General features: G+C 41.1%; 1 protein-coding gene across 7 annotated transcripts in view; it reads left to right on the forward strand.

Annotated features, from left to right (window-relative positions):
* Positions 1 to 20,818, forward strand: part of LOC139745800 (kynurenine/alpha-aminoadipate aminotransferase, mitochondrial-like) — a 95,686-nt gene that overhangs the window by 45,686 nt on the left and 29,182 nt on the right. For 6 of the 7 annotated variants that reach the window (XM_071656363.1, XM_071656362.1, XM_071656366.1 and 3 more), the window contains 3 exons: positions 1,051 to 1,200; positions 1,447 to 1,626; positions 2,535 to 2,661. In XM_071656363.1, the coding sequence (XP_071512464.1) occupies positions 1,051 to 1,200; positions 1,447 to 1,626; positions 2,535 to 2,661 (457 nt within the window). The remainder of the gene's footprint in view (positions 1 to 1,050; positions 1,201 to 1,446; positions 1,627 to 2,534; positions 2,662 to 20,818) is intronic. The other variant, XM_071656365.1, reaches the window with a different exon arrangement.

A 20,818-nucleotide genomic window follows, 5' to 3' on the forward strand; every position in this document is an offset into this window, starting at 1 on the left:
GTCGACATGCTGTCAATGGATTGAACCAGGGCATGTGAAGCGTCTGGGGTAAACCATGGAAAGTTCTGTGGGGCCTGGATGTGGAAAGGGAGCTGTGGTTTTGGTGCATTATTACATGACAGCTAGAGACTGAGTGTGAACGAATGTGGCCTTTATTGTCTTTTCCTAGCGCTACCTCGCACACATGAGGGGGGAGGGGGCTGTTATTTCATGTGTGGTGAGGTGGCGATGGGAATGAATAAAGGCAGACAGTATGAATTATGTATATGTGTATATATGTATATGTGTGTGTGTATATATATGTATACGTTGAGATTTATAGGTATGTATATTTGCTTGTGTGGACGTGCATGTATATACATGTGTATATGGGTGGGTTAGGCCATTCTTTCGTCTGTTTCCTTGTGCTTCCTCGCTGGCGCAGGAGACAGCGACAAAGCAAAATAAATAAATGAATAAATATATGTGTGTGTGTGTGTGTATGAGTTTATGGGCCATTCTTTGTCTGTCCTGGCATGCCCTCTCTGACACAGGAAACGGCGACCATGTATAATAAATAAGATGAATTAAGTGTATGTGAGTGGATGTGTCTTTCTTCATCTTTTTCCTGGCACTACCTTGCTGACATGAAAACATCAATCAAGTATGAAAAGAAATATTGTTATTATTAGAAAAACAAGGATTTGTATGAGGCATTTGTGGTATTGGAGAAAGCATACGAGAGGATTGACTGAGATGTCTTGTGGAAGGTTTTATGAATACATGGTGTGCAAGGAAAGCTACTTAAAGCAGTGAGAATATATTGTCCATAGGCTGAACCATGGCATATAAAGTGGTCCATGGGGTATGGCTATGAATGAGGATTTTGGTTTTCTTTGGTTATTCATGACTGTTAGAGGTAGATTTAAGTAAATGAGGCCATTTTCCATTTGTTCTTGGCACTACATCATTAACATGGGAAATGGTGAGTAGTTATGAATAAAGATGTATATTTATGTGTTGTATGTATACTGTAATCATTAGTAATTTGAATATTTGTTTTGATTGTAGGTTTTGTACATCAATCCTAATGCCTGCAATCCTAGTGGCGTGTCTTGTACTGAGAAACGAAGACATGAGATATATAGAATTGCCTCAGATTATAATCTTGTCATATTGGAAGATGACCCCTATTACTTTGTACAGTTTGGTGACATAAAGGTAGGCATTGGCTTATACTCCTACCTATAATGTTTTTTGAAATGACAAAGACAGTGTGCACTATTGTACAAGTATACTTGATATTGGAATATTGGTTAGTATAGTGATAGATATGACATTGACAAGAGTTTTTCAATATTGAAGAATTTTTGTGTGTGTGTGTTAGTAATGTTGATATGTAGATCACTATTTTCAGTATGAAAAAGTTGTTTCCAATTCTGATGATAACACACTATTGATTTGCAGGACTTTCACCCAAGTTTCTTGAGTATGGATACTGATGGACGAGTTTTAAGATTTGACTCCTTTTCTAAAGTCTTGAGTTCTGGCTTGAGAGTAGGTTTTGTGACAGGACCAAAACCATTGATTCAGAGGATCTTACTGCATAAGCAAGTTTCAATTCTTCATGCACCAGCTATGTCACAGGTATGGTCTTTGAATTAGGAAGTTGATATATCAGAAATTTAATGTAGCTGAACATTGAAAATATGAATATTTCAGAGTCTGAAGAAATTAGCAACAACTTTGATTGTAGATTTGTTACAGTACTGCTTGCTTACAGTTTCCCTTCAGCATTGTGCCTAAAAGACTGAGTTACAAAGGAGGTAAATTTTAAATTGGGTAATGTGGAAATTGTATAAAAGTAGATTAAGAGGGTGTTCAAGTAGATAGTTTTGATACACATTATGTCTTTGTTAGAGTATACATTGGTAGTTCAATCATCTCCTTTGAAGACATATCTAGATTTGCAGGGGAAGTCCAGCAATGAGTAATAGAAATTTTTGCAAAAGCTAGGGTGCTAAGCATCAGGGAGAAGATAGCAACAATAGTCCTGCCCAGTTTATCAGTGTGAAGGATTTTGGAAGCCACGATGACAGCATTAAGTTTTTCAGATGATTTGACAGTCATTAATGAGTACTTCTTTGAAATAGAGAGGAACCAGTCAAGTGAGGAACTCAAGAGTAAACTTTTTTTGAGAGTCAGAATACCCACAAAGGCAAACTTCTCTTGTAATGGAATGATATAATGCTTGGAGTAAGCATAATGAAAAGATTGTAAAATCAATAAAAGTTTGCAAGTTCAAAAGTTTGTATGTCACAGTTTAAGAGATGGGATCCCTTGTGTGTAAAACCCCCTTCCCATGTGTACAGCTTTGATAATTAATGAATGGCTGTTGCTGGGCAGGACATCCACCTTCCTAAAGTTTCCTCCAAATATCCACAAATAGGTACCTGTATGAACAAAAATAGGTAGGACTTGAATTATACAACTGAGGGATGAATGCAAAATTTTCACATTCATAGATAATTGAATTACTGTATATATTTCTTTAGGTATTAGTAAGTGAGCTTCTTCACTTGTGGGGGGAGGAGGGTTTCTTCAGACATATACGTGCAGTGCAAGACTTCTATCTCAAGCAGAGAAATGCCATGTTGGAAGCAGCAAAAAAACACCTCACTGGTATGTCCAATATCTCAAGTTTTACGTACTTCTCTCTGGAGATTTTATGTATTGTAAAGTATATTATGAGTAGATGCATTTGAAAAGAATTTTTCAAAACTTCCCATACTATTATGTCGTAAGCTTTGTTCTCTTATACATCATATGGATCCTCACTGTGATGCAATTCATGGTTGTGAATACATATTGTTGCAGTTATTCTTCCTGTTATTTTTCTCAGGTAGGAGTGGTGTACTGTGAAATTGCATATTTACTCCTGTGGCTTCATTTATTTGTTGTAAGACTTTGATTTCCTTAACCCCTCAACTACTGTAGGTGAATATTTACCTGAGATGAGTGACTCCTCTTGTCATAGATTTTTGTATATGGGTTTGTGCCCCTATTTCAAGGCTGTCTGCTGAGCCAGGGGGGTTGCTTGGTTGGCATTGAGCAGTAATTTCTCCCAACAGCCTGTTGTCCTTTATCCTTACCAGTGGAGCATATTTTCACATTTTTTTTGGAAGGAAATTTAGTGACAGCTAAATTTAGAGGACCAGGCAGATGTTCCTGATTACTTTACAATGATGATTTTTTAATTATGTGGAGAGTGATATCTTTGTATTATCAGTTTATGCTTTAATTAAGAACCCAGTGAAGAGTATTTTATATTAGAAATAAGTGAAAAAACTACAATTTACCATCTGTCAGAAGTGGAGGAAGGAAAGAGGAGTACCATCCTATGAGTACATGCAACAGACTTTTGCTAGAATGGCAAGGATAGTGCATGGGACTTGCTGCATGTCTTGATTGTCCATTTATAGTTTCCTCCACCACCCTGTTTGCGTAGTTTTCAATTCAATATTCATCAGGGATTGACATCAACTACGTATCTAGCCTCCTTTTAACCTCTTGAGGTCCCCCTAAGTTATATTTTCTAACCCTCCGACTTCAGGTATTCAGGTTGTTTAAAAATAAATGTGTTTAACTTTCCAATATCAAACATATTCATGATAACAATGAATAAGAATCACTTTAGAAATATTTTTCTCCCACCTGTTTCCCTGCAAAAATTTGTAGAAGTTTTGTAGATGTTCCAGTGCATCACGCTATAAAGTGCTGGAGTAAGGCCTGAGGGTCGAGTCTCTCCACTGCTTGTTTTATCGTTTATTTTACCTACACCAGAATATTGATTACTAATTATTATTTGTTTTACATGATAAGTACTTTCTTGCTATAATCAATATGCTTCATTGATGATTTTTTGATAATGGTAAAACTATGAAATATTATTATTATTATTATTATGCAGAAGCTGGTGACTGAGTTTGGTAAAGTGTGTGAAAGAAGAAAGCTGAGAGTAAATGTGAATAAGAGCAAGGTTATTAGGTACAGTAGGGTTGAGGGTCAAGTCAATTGTGAGGTAAGTTTGAATGGAGAAAAACTGGAGGAAGTAAAGTGTTTTAGATATCTGGGAGTGGATTTGGCAGCGGATGCAACCATGGAAGCAGAAGTGAATCATGGGGTGGGGAGGGGGCGAAAATTCTGGGAGCCTTGAAGAATGTGTGGAAGTCGAGAACATTATCTCGGAAAGCAAAAATGGGTATATTTGAAGGAGTAGTGGTTCCAACAATGTTGTATGGTTGCGAGGCGTGGGCTATGGATAGAGCTGTGCACAGGAGGGTGGGTGTGCTGGAAATGAGATGTGTGAGGACGATATGTGGTGTGAGGTGGTTTGATCGCGTAAGTGATAATAGGGTAAGAGAGATGTGTGGTAATAAAAAGAGTGTGGTTGAGAGAGCAGAAGAGGGTGTTTTGAAATGGTTTGGTCACATGGAGAGAATGAGTGAGGAAAGATTGACCAAGAGGATATATGTGTCAGAAGTGGAGGGAACGAGGAGAAGTGGGAGACCAAATTGAAGGTGGAAAGATGGAGTGAAAAAGATTTTGAGTGATTGGGGACTGAACATGCAGGAGGGTGAAAGGCGTGCAAGGAATATAGTGAATTGGAATGATTTGGTATACCGGGGTCGACGTGCTGTCAATGGATTGAACCAGGGCATGTGAAGCATCTGGGGTAAACCATGGAAAGTTCTGTGGGGCCTGAATGTGGAAAGGGAGCTGTGGTTTCGGTGCATTATTACATGACAGCTAGAGACTTAGTGTGAACGAATGGGGCCTTTGTTGTCTTTTCCTAGTGCTACCTCGCACACATGAGGGGAAGGGGGTTGTTATTCCATGTGTGGTGAGGTGGCGATGGGAATGAATAAAGGCAGACTATGAATTATGTACATGTGTATATATGTATATGTCTGTGTGTGTATATATATATGTATACATTGAGATGTATAGGTATGTATATTTGCATGTGTGGACGTGTATGTATATACATGTGTATGTGGGTGGGTAGGGCCATTCTTTCGTCTGTTTCCTTGCGCTACCTCGCTAACGCGGGAGACAGCAACAAAGCAAAATAAATAAAAATGAATATATTATTATTATTTTTTATACTTTGTTGCTGTCTCTTGCGTTAGCGAGGTAACACAAGGAAACAGATGAAAGAATGGCCCAACCCACCCACATACACATGTATATACATAAACACCCACATACGCACATATACATACCTAAACATTTCAACGTATACATACATATACATACACAGACATATACATATATACACATGTACATATTCACATGCTTGTGGCATGAGAAGCGTGGGAGGTGGGTTGATTAGAAAGGGTAGTGAGTGGTGGGATGAAGAAGTAAGATTATTAGTGAAAGAGAAGAGAAAGGCATTTGGACGATTTTTGCAGGGAAAAATGCAAATGAGTGGGAGATGTATAAAAGAAAGAGGCAGGAGGTCAAGAGAAAGGTGCAAGAGGTGAAAATGAGGGCAAATGAGAGTTGGGGTGAGAGAGTATCATTAAATTTTAGGGAGAATAAAAAGATGTTTTGGAAGGAGGTAAATAAAGTGCGTAAGACAAGGGAGCAAATGGGAACTTCAGTGAAGGGGGCTAATGGGGAGGTGATAACAAAGTAGTGGTGATGTGAGAAGGAGATGGAGTGAGTATTTTGAAGGTTTGTTGAATGTGTTTGATGATAGAGTGGCAGATATAGGGTGTTTTGGTCGAGGTGGTGTGCAAAGTGAGAGGGTTAGGGAAAATGATTTGGTAAACAGAGAAGAGGTAATAAAAGCTTTGCGGAAGATGAAAGCCGGCAAGGCAGCAGGTTTGGATGGTATTGCAGTGGAATTTATTAAAAAAGGGGGTGACTGTATTGTTGACTGGTTGTTAAGGTTATTTAATGTATGTATGACTCATGGTGAGATGCCTGAGGATTGGCGGAATGCGTGCATAGTGCCATTTTACAAAGGCAAAGGGGATAAGAATGAGTGCTCAAATTACAGAGGTGTAAGTTTGTTGAGTATTCCTGGTAAATTATATGGGAGGGTATTGATTGAGAGGGTGAAGGCATGTACAGAGCATCAGGGGAAGAGCAGAGTGCTTTCAGAAGTGGTAGAGGATGTGTGGATCAGGTATTTGCTTTGAAGAATGTAAGTGAGAAATACTTAGAAAAGCAAATGGATTTGTATGTAGCATTTATGGATCTGGAGAAGGTTTATGATAGAGTTGATAGAGATGCTCTGTGGAAGGTACTAAGAATATATGGTGTGGGAGGCAAGTTGTTAGAAGCAGTGAAAAGTTTTTATCGAGGATGCAAGGCATGTGTACGTGTAGGAAGAGAGGAAAGTGATTGGTTCTCAGTGAATGTAGGTTTGCAGCAGGGATGTGTGATGTCTCCATGGTTGTTTAATTTGTTTATGGATGGGGTTGTTGGGGAGGTGAATGCAAGAGTTTTGGAAAGAGGGGCAAGTATGCAGTCTGTTGGGGATGAGAGAGCTTGGGAAGTGAGTCAGTTGTTGTTCACTGATGATACAGCTCTGGTGGCCGATTCATGTGAGAAACTGCAGAAGCTGGTGACTGAGTTTGGTACAGTGTGTGAAAGAAGAAAGTTAAGAGTAAATGTGAATAAGAGCAAGGTTATTAGGTACAATAGGGTTGAGGGTCAAGTCAGTTGGGAGGTAAGTTTGAATGGAGAAAAACTGGAGGAAGTAAAGTGTTTTAGATATGTGGTAGTGGATCTGGCAGCGGATGGAACCATGGAAGCGGAAGTGAATCATAGGGTGGGGGAGGGGGTGAAAATCCTGGGAGCCTTGAAGAATGTTTGGAAGTCGAGAACATTATCTCGGAAAGCAAAAATGGGTATGTTTGAAGGAGTAGTTGTTCCAATAATGTTGTATGGTTGCGAGGCGTGGGCTATGGATATAGTTGTGCGCAGGAGGGTGGATGTGCTGGAAATGAGATGTTTGAGGACAATATGTGGTGTGAGGTGGTTTGATCGAGTAAGTAATGTAAGGGTAAGAAAGATGTGTGGAAATAAAAAGAGCATGGTTGAGAGAGCAGAAGAGGGTGTTTTGAAATGGTTTGGGCACATGGAGAGAATGAGTGAGGAAAGATTGACCAAGAGGATATATGTGTCGGAGGTGGAGGGAACGAGGAGAAGTGGGAGACCAAATTGGAGGTGGAAAGATGGAGTGAAAAAGATTGTGTGTGATTGGGGCCTGAACATGCAGGAGGGTGAAAGGAGGGCAAGGAATAGAGCGAATTGGATCGATGTGGTATACTGGGGTTGACGTGCTGTCAGTAGATTGAATCAGGGCATGTGAGGCGTCTGGGGTAAACCATGGAAAGTTCTATGGGGCCTGGATGTGGAAAGGGAGCTGTGGTTTCAGGCATTATTACATGACAGCTAGAGACTGTGTGTGAACGAATGGGGCCTTTTGTTGCCTTTTCCTAGCGCTACCTCGCACACATGAGGGAGGAGGGAGATGTTATTCCATGTGTGGCGAGGTGGCGATGGGAATGAATAAAGGCAGACAGTATGAATTATGTACATATGTATATATGTATATGTCTGTGTGTGTATATATATGTGTACATTGAGATGTATAGGTATGTATATTTGCGTGTGTGGACGTGTATGTATATACATGTGTATGTGGGTGGGTTTGGCCATTTCTTTCGTCTGTTTCCTTGCACTACCTCGCAAATGCAGGAGACAGCGACAAAGCAAAATAAATAGAAAATATATACATATTCATATATGCTGCCTTCATCCATTTCCGCTGCCATGCCGCCACACATGAAATGGCACCCCCCTCCCCCTGCATGAGTGCAAGGTAGCGCGAGGAAAAGAGAGCAAAGGCCACATTTGTTAACTCTCAGTCTACAGCTGTCATGTGTAATGCACCGAAGCCACAGCTCCAATTATATTATTAGCATTATTATTAAACTTATTGCTGTTTCCCGCATCAGTGAGGTAGTGCCACTCATATTATCATTATTATATTATACTTTGTTGTTGTCCCCCTGCGTTAGCGAGGTAGCGCAAGGAAACAGATGAAAGAATGGCCCAACCTACCCACATACACATGTATATACATACACACCCACACACACACATATACATACCTATACATTTCAACGTATACATACATATACATACACAGACATATACATATATACATATGTACACATTCATATTTGCTGCCTTCATCCATTCCCATTGTCACCCTGCCACACATGAAATAGCACCCCCCCCCGCGCGTGCGCGCGTGCATGTGAGGTAGTGCCAGGAAAAGACAATGAAGGCCACATTCATTCACATTCAGTCTCTAGCTGTCATGTGTAATGCACCGAAACCATAGCTCCCTTTCCACATCTAGGCCCCACAAACTTTCCATAGTTTACCCCAGACGCTTCACATGCCCTGGTTCAATCCATTGACAGCACGTCGATCCCGGTATACCACATCGTTCCAATTCACTCTATTCCTTGCACACCTTTCATCTTCCTGTATGTTCAGGCCCAATCACTCAAAATCTTTTTCACTCCATCCTTCCACCTCCAATTTGGTCTCCCACTTCTCATTCCCTCCACCTCTGACACATATATTCTCTTTGTCAATCTTTCCTTTCTCATTCTTTCCATGTGACCAACCATTTCAATACTTCCTCCTATGCTCTCTCAACCTCACTCTCACTCTTTTTATTACCATACATCTCTCTTACCCTTTCATTACTTACTCGATCAAACCACCTGACACCCCATATTGTCCTCAAACATCTCATTTCCAATACATCCACTCTCCTCCGCACAACCCTATCTATAGCCCATGCCTCACAACCATATAACTTTGTTGGAACCACTATTCCATCAAACATACCCATTTTTGCTCTCCAGGATAACATTCTGGCCTTCCACACATTCTTCAACGCTCCCAGAACCTTCGCTCCCTCCCCCACACTGTGACTCACTTCTGCTTCCATGGTTTCATCTGCTGCTAAATCCACTCCCAGATAACTAAAGCACTTCACTTCCTCCAGTTTTTCTCCATTCACACTTACCTCCCTATTGACTTATCCCTCAACCCTACTGAACCCAATAACCATGCTCTTATTCACATTTACTTTTAACTTTCTTCTTTCACACACTTTACCAAACTCAGTCACCAACTTCTGCAGTTTCTCACCTGAATCAGCCTCCAGCACTGTATCATCAGCGAACAACAACTGACTCACTTCCTAAGCCCTCTCATCCATAACAGACTGCACACTTGCCCCTCTCTTCAAAACTCTTGCATTCACCTCCCTGACAACCCCTTCCATAAACAAATTAAACAACCATAGAGACATCACACATCCTTACCACATACCAACATTCACTGAGAACCAATCACTTTCCCCTCTTCCTACTCATACACATGCCTTGATAAAAACTTTTCACTGCTTCTAGCAGCTTACCTCCTACACTACATACTCTTAATACCTAACACAGAGCATATCTATCAACTCTATCATATGCCTTCTCCAGATCCATAAATGCTCCATACAAATCCATTTGTTTTTCTAAGTATATCTCACATACATTCTTCAAAGCAAACTCCTGATCCACACATCCTCTACCACTAATGAAACCACAGTGCTCTTCCCTAATCTGATACTCAGTACATGCCTCTACCCTCTCAATCAATACCCTCCCATATAATTTCCCAGGAATACTCAACAAACTTATACCTCTGTAATTTGAACACTCACCTTTATCCCCTTTGCCTTTGTACAGTGGCACTATACATGCATTCCGCCAATCCTCAGTTCCTTCACCATGAACCATACATACATTGATTATCCTCACCAACCAGTCAACAACACAGTCACCCCCTTTTTTAATAAGTTCCACTTCAGTACCATCCAAACCCGCCGTCTTGCTGGCTTTCATCTTCCGCATAGCTTTCACTATGTCTTCTCTGTTGACCAAATCATTCTCCCTGACCCTCTCACTTCGCATACCACCTCGACCAAAACACTTATTTATATCTGCCACTCCATCATCAAACACGTTCAACAAACCTTTAAAATACTCACTCTCTCTCTCTCTCTTCCTCTCACTTCACCACTATTATTATACTTATTGTTATGCTTAATCGCTGTTTCATGCATCGGTGAGGTAGTGCCAGGAAACAGCCAAAGAATCTCCCATTCACTCATATACACATATATATATATACATAAATGCCCATATATGCACACATGCATATCAACATATATATACATATACATACACATACACAGACATATACATACAATGTATGTATTCATACTTGCTTGGCTTGATCCATTTCTATTGCTACCCCACCCCACAGGAAACAGCACCACTACTCCCTGCATCAGCAAGTTAGCACCAGGAAAACAGACAAAAAAAACCACAGTTGTTCACACTCAGTCTCTTGCTGTTATGTGTAACGCACCGAAAACACAGCTCCCTGTCCACATCCAGCCCCACAAACCTTTCCGTGGTCTACCCCAGATGCTTCATATACCCTGCTTCAGTCCATTGACAGATGCAGTGTTGTCAAGGTTAGGCAGTCAGTGGCACAAATGCCTTCAATTTTGTTAGAAAACCTTCTCCTGCCTCATCTTGGTCAACTTCTGATGTGAGAAGCTGCTTGATTTATCTTTCTAGACAACTATTGAAAATGAGTTGTTATTGGTGTGGCTGGAGGATTGCCGACTGTGGAGAGAAATTATTGAGCACTGCCACCTCAGCTATCATACAAACTTGGTGCATGGCTATGAAATAAAGAAACAAAACTTGTTATGTAAATATCCATCTTGAGGCATCACTCACCTCACATAAAATCTGTCTGGAGATGTTAAGGGGTTCAAAGTTTTTGTAGCTGCACCATGTAAGTTTCTTATTTCTGTTGATATTGCAATTAAGTCTTTCCAGCTTTTTTTACTGGACTTCTCTGTGTTTTTGTCTGATAAAGTTTTTTATAGTTTTTTTCTTTTTCATACTATTTGCCATTTCCCACATTAGTGAGGTAGTGCTAAGAACAGAGGACTGAGCCTTTGTGGGAATATCCTCACTTGGCCCCCTTCTCTGCTGCCCTCTTGAAAAATTAAAAAAAAATCAAGAGGGAAGGATTTCCATCCCCCTGCTCCCTCCCCTTATAGTCACCTTCTATGGCTCTTAGGTATTGAAGGCTTGATAATTTTTCATCTTCCTTGGTAAGTTACTTTCAGATTTAATACATTATTTTGTATGCCTTTTATTTGCAGCCATTCTTCATATGTTCCTGAAACAGTTCTGCGAAGGTTAGAGAAGCATTGTGTGTAAAGAGAAATTTATATCATATGCATTTTCAAGACTACTATTATGGGATTCGTACAGCTTTGAGACTGTGCTCTGTATTGGAGCAGGGTGAGGTGGGCTTCTTTAGGGCACGAAGGTCCTCTGTGATGCATTATTTCAGACTACTGACAATGATACAGCCTCTTAGAAGGGTGACTTTTCACTTGTGAAGTTATCACTCGCATGGTCCAGAAATATCTGACTGTGTGTGGATGTAATCTGGATGAAGAGGTGCTATGGTTAATGAACAAAGCATGGAAGTTTTGGCTCTGGATGTAACTTGAGGGGGATAAAGTCCTGGGTTAGTGAAAATAGGGGTGGCAATTCTGATAAAGAAGGAGTTGTGAGACTGTGGGTGTTTAAGAGAGTAAGAAAGTGTATACCGTAGTCTCGAGTAAGAAAGTGTATACCGTAGTAAGTTCGAGACTGATGTGGGTTAAATTGAGAGCAAGCTTTGAGAAATGGGCAGCTGTTATGTATGCATTTGGGACTAAGGGGAGTGAAAAAGAAATTGGGGCTTTTTAGGAGAAGCAGAGTTTTTGAAAGTAGTTATGCAAGGAATTGAATATGGATACAAGAGGATATAAAAGCAAAAGTGACTGGTGTAGCTTTTGAGGGTGTAACAGGAGACACTTGGTCCCTGATGTAATTGAAAATGAAGAAGAGCTTGTTCACTGTTTGCTAAAAGGGAAATATTGATTAGGAATGCTTGTTTTAAGAAAGGTGCATGCATGATTATATGTATATTTTATCCCTGGGGATAGGGGAGAAAGAGTACTTCCCACATATTCCCCTGCGTGTCGTAGAAGGCGACTAAAAGGGGAGGGAGCAGGAGGCTGGAAATCCTCCCCTCTTTTTTTTTTTAATTTTCCAAAAGAAGGAACAGAGAAGGGGACCAGATGAGGATATTCCCACAGAGGCCCAGTCCTCTGTTCTTAATGCTACCTTGCTAATGCGGGAAATGGCAAATAAAATGTGGGAGACAGTGACAAAGCAAAAAAAAAAAAAATATATATATATATATATATATATATATATATATATATATATATATATATATATATATATTTCTTTCTTTCAAACTATTCGCCATTTCCCGCATTAGCAAGGTAGCGTTAAGAACAGAGGACTGGGCCTCTGAGGGAATATCCTCACCTGGCCCCCTTCTCTGTTCCTTCTTTTGAAAAAAAAAAAGAAAAAAAAAAAAAAAAAAGAGGGGAGGATTTCCAGCCCCCCGCTCCCTCCCCTTTTAGTCACCTTCTGCGACACGCAGGGAATACGTGGGAAGTATTCTTTCTCCCCTATCCCCTATACACCCCTCCTGGCCCTCTACAGTATGTCCTACCACAGCCCCTAGCCTTAATTTCTTACAGCAATCAAATATGCTTACACAACAACTGTAGCAAGTACAACATTAACAAAAATATGTGGTAATTATAATAAGGATGAGAATATAAAACAAAACTATTTCACATAACTTTGGTGTAAGACAAGTCTCTTTGGCAGTACATGAAAGGAACTGAATAAAAGTGCAAAAGCTCACACTAACTTGGGATGCTTCAAGTTCCCATGAAATACTATGGCAGTACTAACAGGCCAATGAACCTTGCATATTCATGCTCCTGACCATCTACAATTGGCACCATTCTTAAGAGCACCTATGAAATATACATTGCCATCAAAAGCTATCAATCTAAACTGTGTGTTACTGTCCAGTTGAAGTGAAGTGACCACAAACTGCAACATGGTGCATGTTATGGATTTTGACTCTTCAGTCCTATGACATGCCCATGACCACAAAAAAAGCTTTAATCACACTAACACCACTTTGCTCATAATTGGCAAGCTGCTTGTGAGTACTTGCCTAGCATGAGCTACTTGATGTTGAGTCAGTGGGTATGCTAAAGTACAAGTGGGAGTAGATTCTGCTTGTGCTACTATAGAAATGGCAGCCATGAGGCTAGCTACTGTCCCTGTTCAATCTGACCCCGGTATGGTGGTTTATTTCCTGAAGGTATCAAAAACTGATCTCTTGGGAGTTGACCCTGATTTGGAAGTTTATAGTTTGAACTAAGGGGACTACCTGCCAGTCCCATATGACCTGACCCTGGATTGGCTGTTTCATAGTCTCGACTATGGAGTCTACCTGCCGGTTCATTATATGAATGAGGTAATTTTAAGATCTCAGTTGAAAGGAATACATGTTAGTCACATTGACTTAACGTGACCCTGGAATGATAGTTTACAACTCTCAAATGAGAGGATCACATGACATGGCCCTAGCTTGGTAGTTTCATGGTTGTAATTGAGGGAGCTACCCATCAATCTCAAAAGACCTGATCCTGGCCTGATAGTTTTGTCTCAACTGAGGGGACTACCTGCCAGTCTCATGACTTGACCCTTTGTTTGGTAGTTTCAAGGTCTGAACTGAGAGGACCACATTTTGCTCTCAAGTGATTTGACATTTCTTGTTTCAAGATGTGAACTTGGAAACCAGCTGCTAGTCCCATATGATCAAACCTTAGCTTGGTGTTTCATGGTCTGAAATGAAGGAATATCTATACAAATACTAAATAACACAAAATAATATTCAGCATCTGAACAGGAATGTCTTCCCAATTGTCTTACGTATATCAATTTTTTTGTGCTGGCTTTGGCACTGGAATAAAAGACTCCTTTATGTGACTAGACAAGCAAAATAATTTTGCTATCTTACACAAAGTTTAAATTTCCTGTATAAATTCTATAAAAAAAGGTACATATAATTACTGGATAGATATTCATCTGTATTCCTTTACACAAAATTTTAAATACACTTCATTTACTCTATAATACAATAACCAGAATCAACAATAATCATACAAAATAATAAAAGGCACTATCAATGACCAATTTACGTGAATAAAATTTACTGGTGCATATGTAGGTGTGCACATATATATATCTGTGTATATATGTGTATGGGAATATATATAGGAAGATGCATATACATACATGCATGTATATGTTGATGAGTAGGGTTGAGATAACATGTATTACTAGATTATGTGCAAAATGACAGGCATGCAAAGAAGAGGTTGTTGGATGTGAATGTACTGAAAAGGGCAGCCTGAGGTGTCTGGTCATTTTTTTTTTTTGCTTTGTCGCTGTCTCCCGCGTTTGCGAGGTAGCGCAAGGAAACAGACGAAAGAAATGGCCCAACCCACCCCCATACACATGTATATACATACGTCCACACACACAAATATACATACCTACACAGCTTTCCATGGTTTACCCCAGACGCTGCACATGCCCTGATTCAATCCACTGACAGCACATCAACCCCGGTATACCACATCGATCCAATTCACACTATTCCTTGCCCTCCTTTCACCCTCCTGCATGTTCAGGCCCCGATCACACAAAATCTTTTTCACTCCATCTTTCCACCTCCAATTTGGTCTCCCACTTCTCCTCGTTCCCTCCACCTCTGACACATATATCCTCTTGGTCAATCTTTCCTCACTCATTCTCTCCATGTGCCCAAACCATTTCAAAACACCCTCTTCTGCTCTCTCAACCACGCTCTTTTTATTTCCACACATCTCTCTTACCCTTACGTTACTTACTCGATCAAACCACCTCACACCACACATTGTCCTCAAACATCTCATTTCCAGCACATCCATCCTCCTGCGCACAACTCTATCCATAGCCCACGCCTCGCAACCATACAACATTGTTGGAACCACTATTCCTTCAAACATACCCATTTTTGCTTTCCGAGATAATGTTTTCAATTTCCACACATTCTTCAAGGCTCCCAGGATTTTCGCCCCCTCCCCCACCCTATGATCCACTTCCGCTTCCATGGTTCCATCCGCTGCCAGATCCACTCCCACATATCTAAAACACTTTACTTCCTCCAGTTTTTCTCCATTCAAACTTACTTCCCAATTGACTTGACCCTCAACCCTACTTTACCTAATAACCTTGCTCTTATTCACATTTACTCTTAACTTTCTTCTTTCACACACTTTACCAAACTCAGTCACCAGCTTCTGCAGTTTCTCACATGAATCAGCCACCAGCGCTGTATCATCAGCGAACAACAACTGACTCACTTCCCAAGCTCTCTCATCCCCAACAGACTTCACACTTGCCCCTCTTTCCAAAACTCTTGCATTCACCTCCCTAACAACCCCATCCATAAACAAATTAAACAACCATGGAGACATCACACACCCCTGCCACAAACCTACATTCGCTGAGAACCAATCACTTTCCTCTCTTCCTACAGGTACACATGCCTTACATCCTCGATAAAAACTTTTCACTGCTTCTAACAACTTGCCTCCCACACCATATATTCTTAATACCTTCCACAGAGCATCTCTATCAACTCTATCATATGCCTTCTCCAGATCCATAAATGCTACATACAAATCCATTTGCTTTTCTAAGTATTTCTCACATACATTCTTCAAAGCAAACACCTGATCCACACATCCTCTACCACTTCTGAAACCACACTGCTCTTCCCCAGTCTGATGCTCTGTACATGCCTTCACCCTCTCAATCAATACCCTCCCATATAATTTACCAGGAATACTCAACAAACTTATACCTCTGTAATTTGAGCACTCACTCTTATCCCCTTTGCCTTTGCACAATGGCACTATGCACGCATTCTGCCAATCCTCAGGCACCTCACCATGAGTCATACATACATTAAATAACCTTACCAACCAGTCAACAATACAGTCACCCCCTTTTTTGATAAATTCCACTGCAATACCATCCAAACCTGCTGCCTTGCCGGCTTTCATCTTCTGCAAAGCTTTTACTACCTCTTCTCAGTTTACCAAATCATTTTCCCTAACCCTCTCACTTTGCACACCACCTCGACCAAAATACCCTATATCTGCCACTCCATCATCAAACACATTCAACAAACCTTCAAAATACTCACTCCATCTCCTTCTCACATCACCGCTACTTGTTATCACCTCCCCATTTGCCCCCTTCACTGAAGTTCCCATTTGCTCCCTTGTCTTACGCACTTCATTTACCTCCTTCCAGAACATCTTTTTATTCTCCCTAAAATTTAATGATACTCTCTCACCCCAACTCTCATTTGCCCTCTTTTTCACCTCTAGCACCTTTCTCTTGACCTCCTGTCCCTTTCTTTTATACATCTCCCACTCAATTGCATTTTTTCCCTGCAAAAATCATTCAAATGCCTCTCTCTTCTCTTTCACTAATAATCTTACTTCTTCATCCCACCACTCACTACCCTTTCAAATCAACCCACCTCCCACTCTTCTCATGCCACAAGCATCTTTTGTGCAATCCATCACTGATTCCCTAAATACATCCCATTCCTCCCCCACTCCCTTTACTTCCATTGTTCTCACCTTTTTCCATTCTGTACTCAGTCTCTCCTGGTACTTCCTCACACAAGTCTCCTTCCCAATCTCACTTACTCTCACCACCCTCTTCACCCCAACATTCACTCTTCTTTTCTGAAAACCCATACAAATCTTCACTTAGCCTCCACAAGATAATGATCAGACATCCCTCCAGTTGCACCTCTCAGCACATTAACATCCAAAAGTCTCTCTTTTGCGCGCCTGTCAAATAACACGTAATCCAATAACGCTCTCTGGCCATCTCTCCTATTTACATACGTATACTTATGTATATCTCGCTTTTTAAACCAGGTATTCCCAATCACCAGTCCTTTTTCAGCACATAAATCTACAAGCTCTTCACCATTTCCATTTACAACACTGAACACCCCATGTATACCAATTATTCCCTCAACTGCCACATTACTCACCTTTGCAGAAGGAGTCACGCGGGGAGTGCTCATCCTCCTCGAAGGCTCAGACTGGGGTGTCTAAATGTGTGTGGATGTAACCAAGATGTGAAAAAAAGGAGAGATAGGTAGTATGTTTGAGGAAAGGAGCCTGGATGTTTTGGCTCTGAGTGAAACGAAGCTCAAGGATAAAGGGGAAGAGTGGTTTGGGAATATCTTGGGAGTAAGGTCAGGGGTTAGTGAGAGCACAAGAGCAAGGGAAGGAGTAGCAGTACTCCTGAAACAGGAGTTGTGGGAGTATGTGATAGAATGTAAGAAAGTAGATTCTCGATTAATATGGGTAAAACTGAAAGTTGATGGAGAGAGATGGGTGATTATTGGTGCATATGCACCTGGGCATGAGAAGAAAGATCATGAGAGGCAAGTGTTTTGGGAGCAGCTGAATGAGTGTGTTAGTGGTTTTGATGCATGAGACCGGGTTATAGTGATTTTTTTTTCCAAAGGAAGGAACAGAGAAGGGGGCTGGATGAGGATGTTTCCTCAGAGGCCCAGTCCTCTGTTCTTAACGCTACCTCGCTGACGCGGGAAATGGCGAATAGTATGAAAGAAAGAAAGATATATATATATATATATATTTTTTTTTTTTTTATACTTTGTCGCTGTCTCCCGCGTTTGCGAGGTAGCGCAAGGAAACAGACGAAAGAAATGGCCCAACCCCCCCCCATACACATGTACATACACACGTCCACACACGCAAATATACATACCTACACAGCTTTCCTTGGTTTACCCCGGACGCTTCACATGCCTTGATTCAATCCACTGACAGCACGTCAACCCCTGTATACCACATCGCTCCAATTCACTCTATTCCTTGCCCTCCTTTCACCCTCCTGCATGTTCAGGCCCCGATCACACAAAATCCTTTTCACTCCATCTTTCCACCTCCAATTTGGTCTCCCTCTTCTCCTCGTTCCCTCCACCTCCGACACATATATCCTCTTGGTCAATCTTTCCTCACTCATTCTCTCCATGTGCCCAAACCATTTCAAAACACCCTCTTCTGCTCTCTCAACCACGCTCTTTTTATTTCCACACATCTCTCTTACCCTTACGTTACTTACTCGATCAAACCACCTCACACCACACATTGTCCTCAAACATCTCATTTCCAGCACATCCATCCTCCTGCGCACAACTCTATCCATAGCCCACGCCTCGCAACCATACAACATTGTTGGAGCCACTATTCCCTCAAACATACCCATTTTTGCTTTCCGGGATAATGTTCTCGACTTCCACACATTTTTCAAGGCTCCCAAAATTTTCGCCCCCTCCCCCACCCTATGATCCACTTCCGCTTCCATGGATATCTAAAACACTTCACTTCCTCCAGTTTTTCTCCATTCAAACTCACCTCCCAATTGACTTGACCCTCAACCCTACTGTACCTAATAACCTTGCTCTTATTCACATTTACTCTTAACTTTCTTCTTCCACACACTTTACCAAACTCCGTCACCAGCTTCTGCAGTTTCTCACATGAATCCGCCACCAGCGCTGTATCATCAGCGAACAACAACTGACTCACTTCCCAAGCTCTCTCATCCCCAACAGACTTCATACTTGCCCCTCTTTCCAAGACTCTTGCATTTACCTCCCTAACAACCCCATCCATAAACAAATTAAACAACCATGGAGACATCACACACCCCTGCCACAAACCTACATTCACTGCGAACCAATCACTTTCTTCTCTTCCTACACGTACACATGCCTTACATCCTCGATAAAAACTTTTCACTGCTTCTAACAACTTGCCTCCCCCACCATATATTCTTAATACCTTCCACAGAGCATCTCTATCAACTCTATCATATGCCTTCTCCAGATCCATAAATGCTACATACAAATCCATTTGCTTTTCTAAGTATTTCTCACATACATTCTTCAAAGCAAACACCTGATCCACACATCCTCTACCACTTCTGAAACCACACTGCTCTTCCCCAATCTGATAATATATATAATAAATATATATATATATATATATATATATATTTATTTTCATTATTTTGCTTTGTTGCTGTCTCCCGCATTAGCAAGGTAGCGCAAGGAAACAGATGAAAGAATGGCCCAACCCACCCACATACACATGTATATACATACACGTCCATACACGCAAATATACATACCTATACATCTCAATGTACACATATATATACACACACACAGACATATACATATATACACATGTACATAATTCATACTGTCTGCCTTTATTTATTCCCATCGCCACCCCGCCACACATGGAAAAACAACCCCCTCCCCCCTCATGTGTGCGAGGTATTGCTTGGAAAAGACAACAAAGGCCCCATTCGTTCACACTCAGTCTCTAGCTGTCATGTAATAATGCACCGAAACCACAGCTCCTTTCCAATTCCAGGCCCCACAGAACTTTTCATGGTTTACCCCAGACGCTTCACATGCCCTGGTTCAATCCATTGACAGCAGGTCAACCCCGGTATGCCACATCGTTCCAATTCACTCTATTCCTTGCCCTCCTTTTACCCTCCTGCATGTTGAGGCCCTGATAACTCAAAGTCTTTTTCACTCCATCTTTCCACCTCCAATTTGGTTTCCCACTTCTCCTTGTCCCCTCCACCTATGACACATATATCCTCTTGGTCAGTCTTTCCTCACTCATTCTCTCCATGTGACCAAACCATTTCAAAACACCCTCTTCTGCTCTCTCAACCACACTCTTTTTATTTCCACACATCTCTCTTACCCTTACATTACTTACTCAATCAAACCACCCTACACCACATATTGTCCTCAGACATCTCATTTCCAGCACATCCACCCTCCTCCACACAACTCTATCTATAGCCCATGCCCCACAACCATAAAACATACCCATTTTTGCTTTTGGAGATGATGTTCTTGACTTCCAAACATTCTTCAAGGCTCCCAGAATTTTCGCCCCCTCCCCCACCCTATGATTCACTTCCACTTCCATGGTTCCATCCACTGCCAGATCCACTCCCAGATATGTAAAACACTTTACTTCCTCCAGTTTTTCTCCATTCATACTTTCCTTCCAATTGACTTGACCCTCAACCTACTGTTCTTAATAACCTTGCTCTTATTCACATTTACTTTTAACTTTCTTCTTTCACACACTTTACCAAACTCAGTCACCAGCTTCTGCAGTTTCTCACATGAATCAGCCACCAGCGCTGTATCATCAGCGAACAACAACTGACTCTCTTCCAAGCTCTCTCATTCACAACAGACTGCATACTTGCCCCTCTTTCCAAAACTCTTGTATTCACCTCCCTACCAACCCCATCCATAAACAAATTAAACAACCATGGAGACATCACACACCCCTGCCGCAAACCTACATCCACTGAGAACCAATCACTTTCCTCTCTTCCTACAGGTAACACATGCCTTACATCCTCGATAAAAACTTTTCACTGCTTCTAACAACTTGCCTCCCACACCATAAATTCTTTAGTACCTTCCACAGAGCATCTCTATCAACTCTATCATATGCCTTCTCCAGATCCATAAATGCTACATACAAATCCATTTGACTGTTGTAAGTATTTCT

The sequence above is a fragment of the Panulirus ornatus genome, chromosome 62 (assembly GCF_036320965.1).
Source record: "Panulirus ornatus isolate Po-2019 chromosome 62, ASM3632096v1, whole genome shotgun sequence".
Lineage (NCBI taxonomy): Eukaryota > Metazoa > Arthropoda > Malacostraca > Decapoda > Palinuridae > Panulirus > Panulirus ornatus.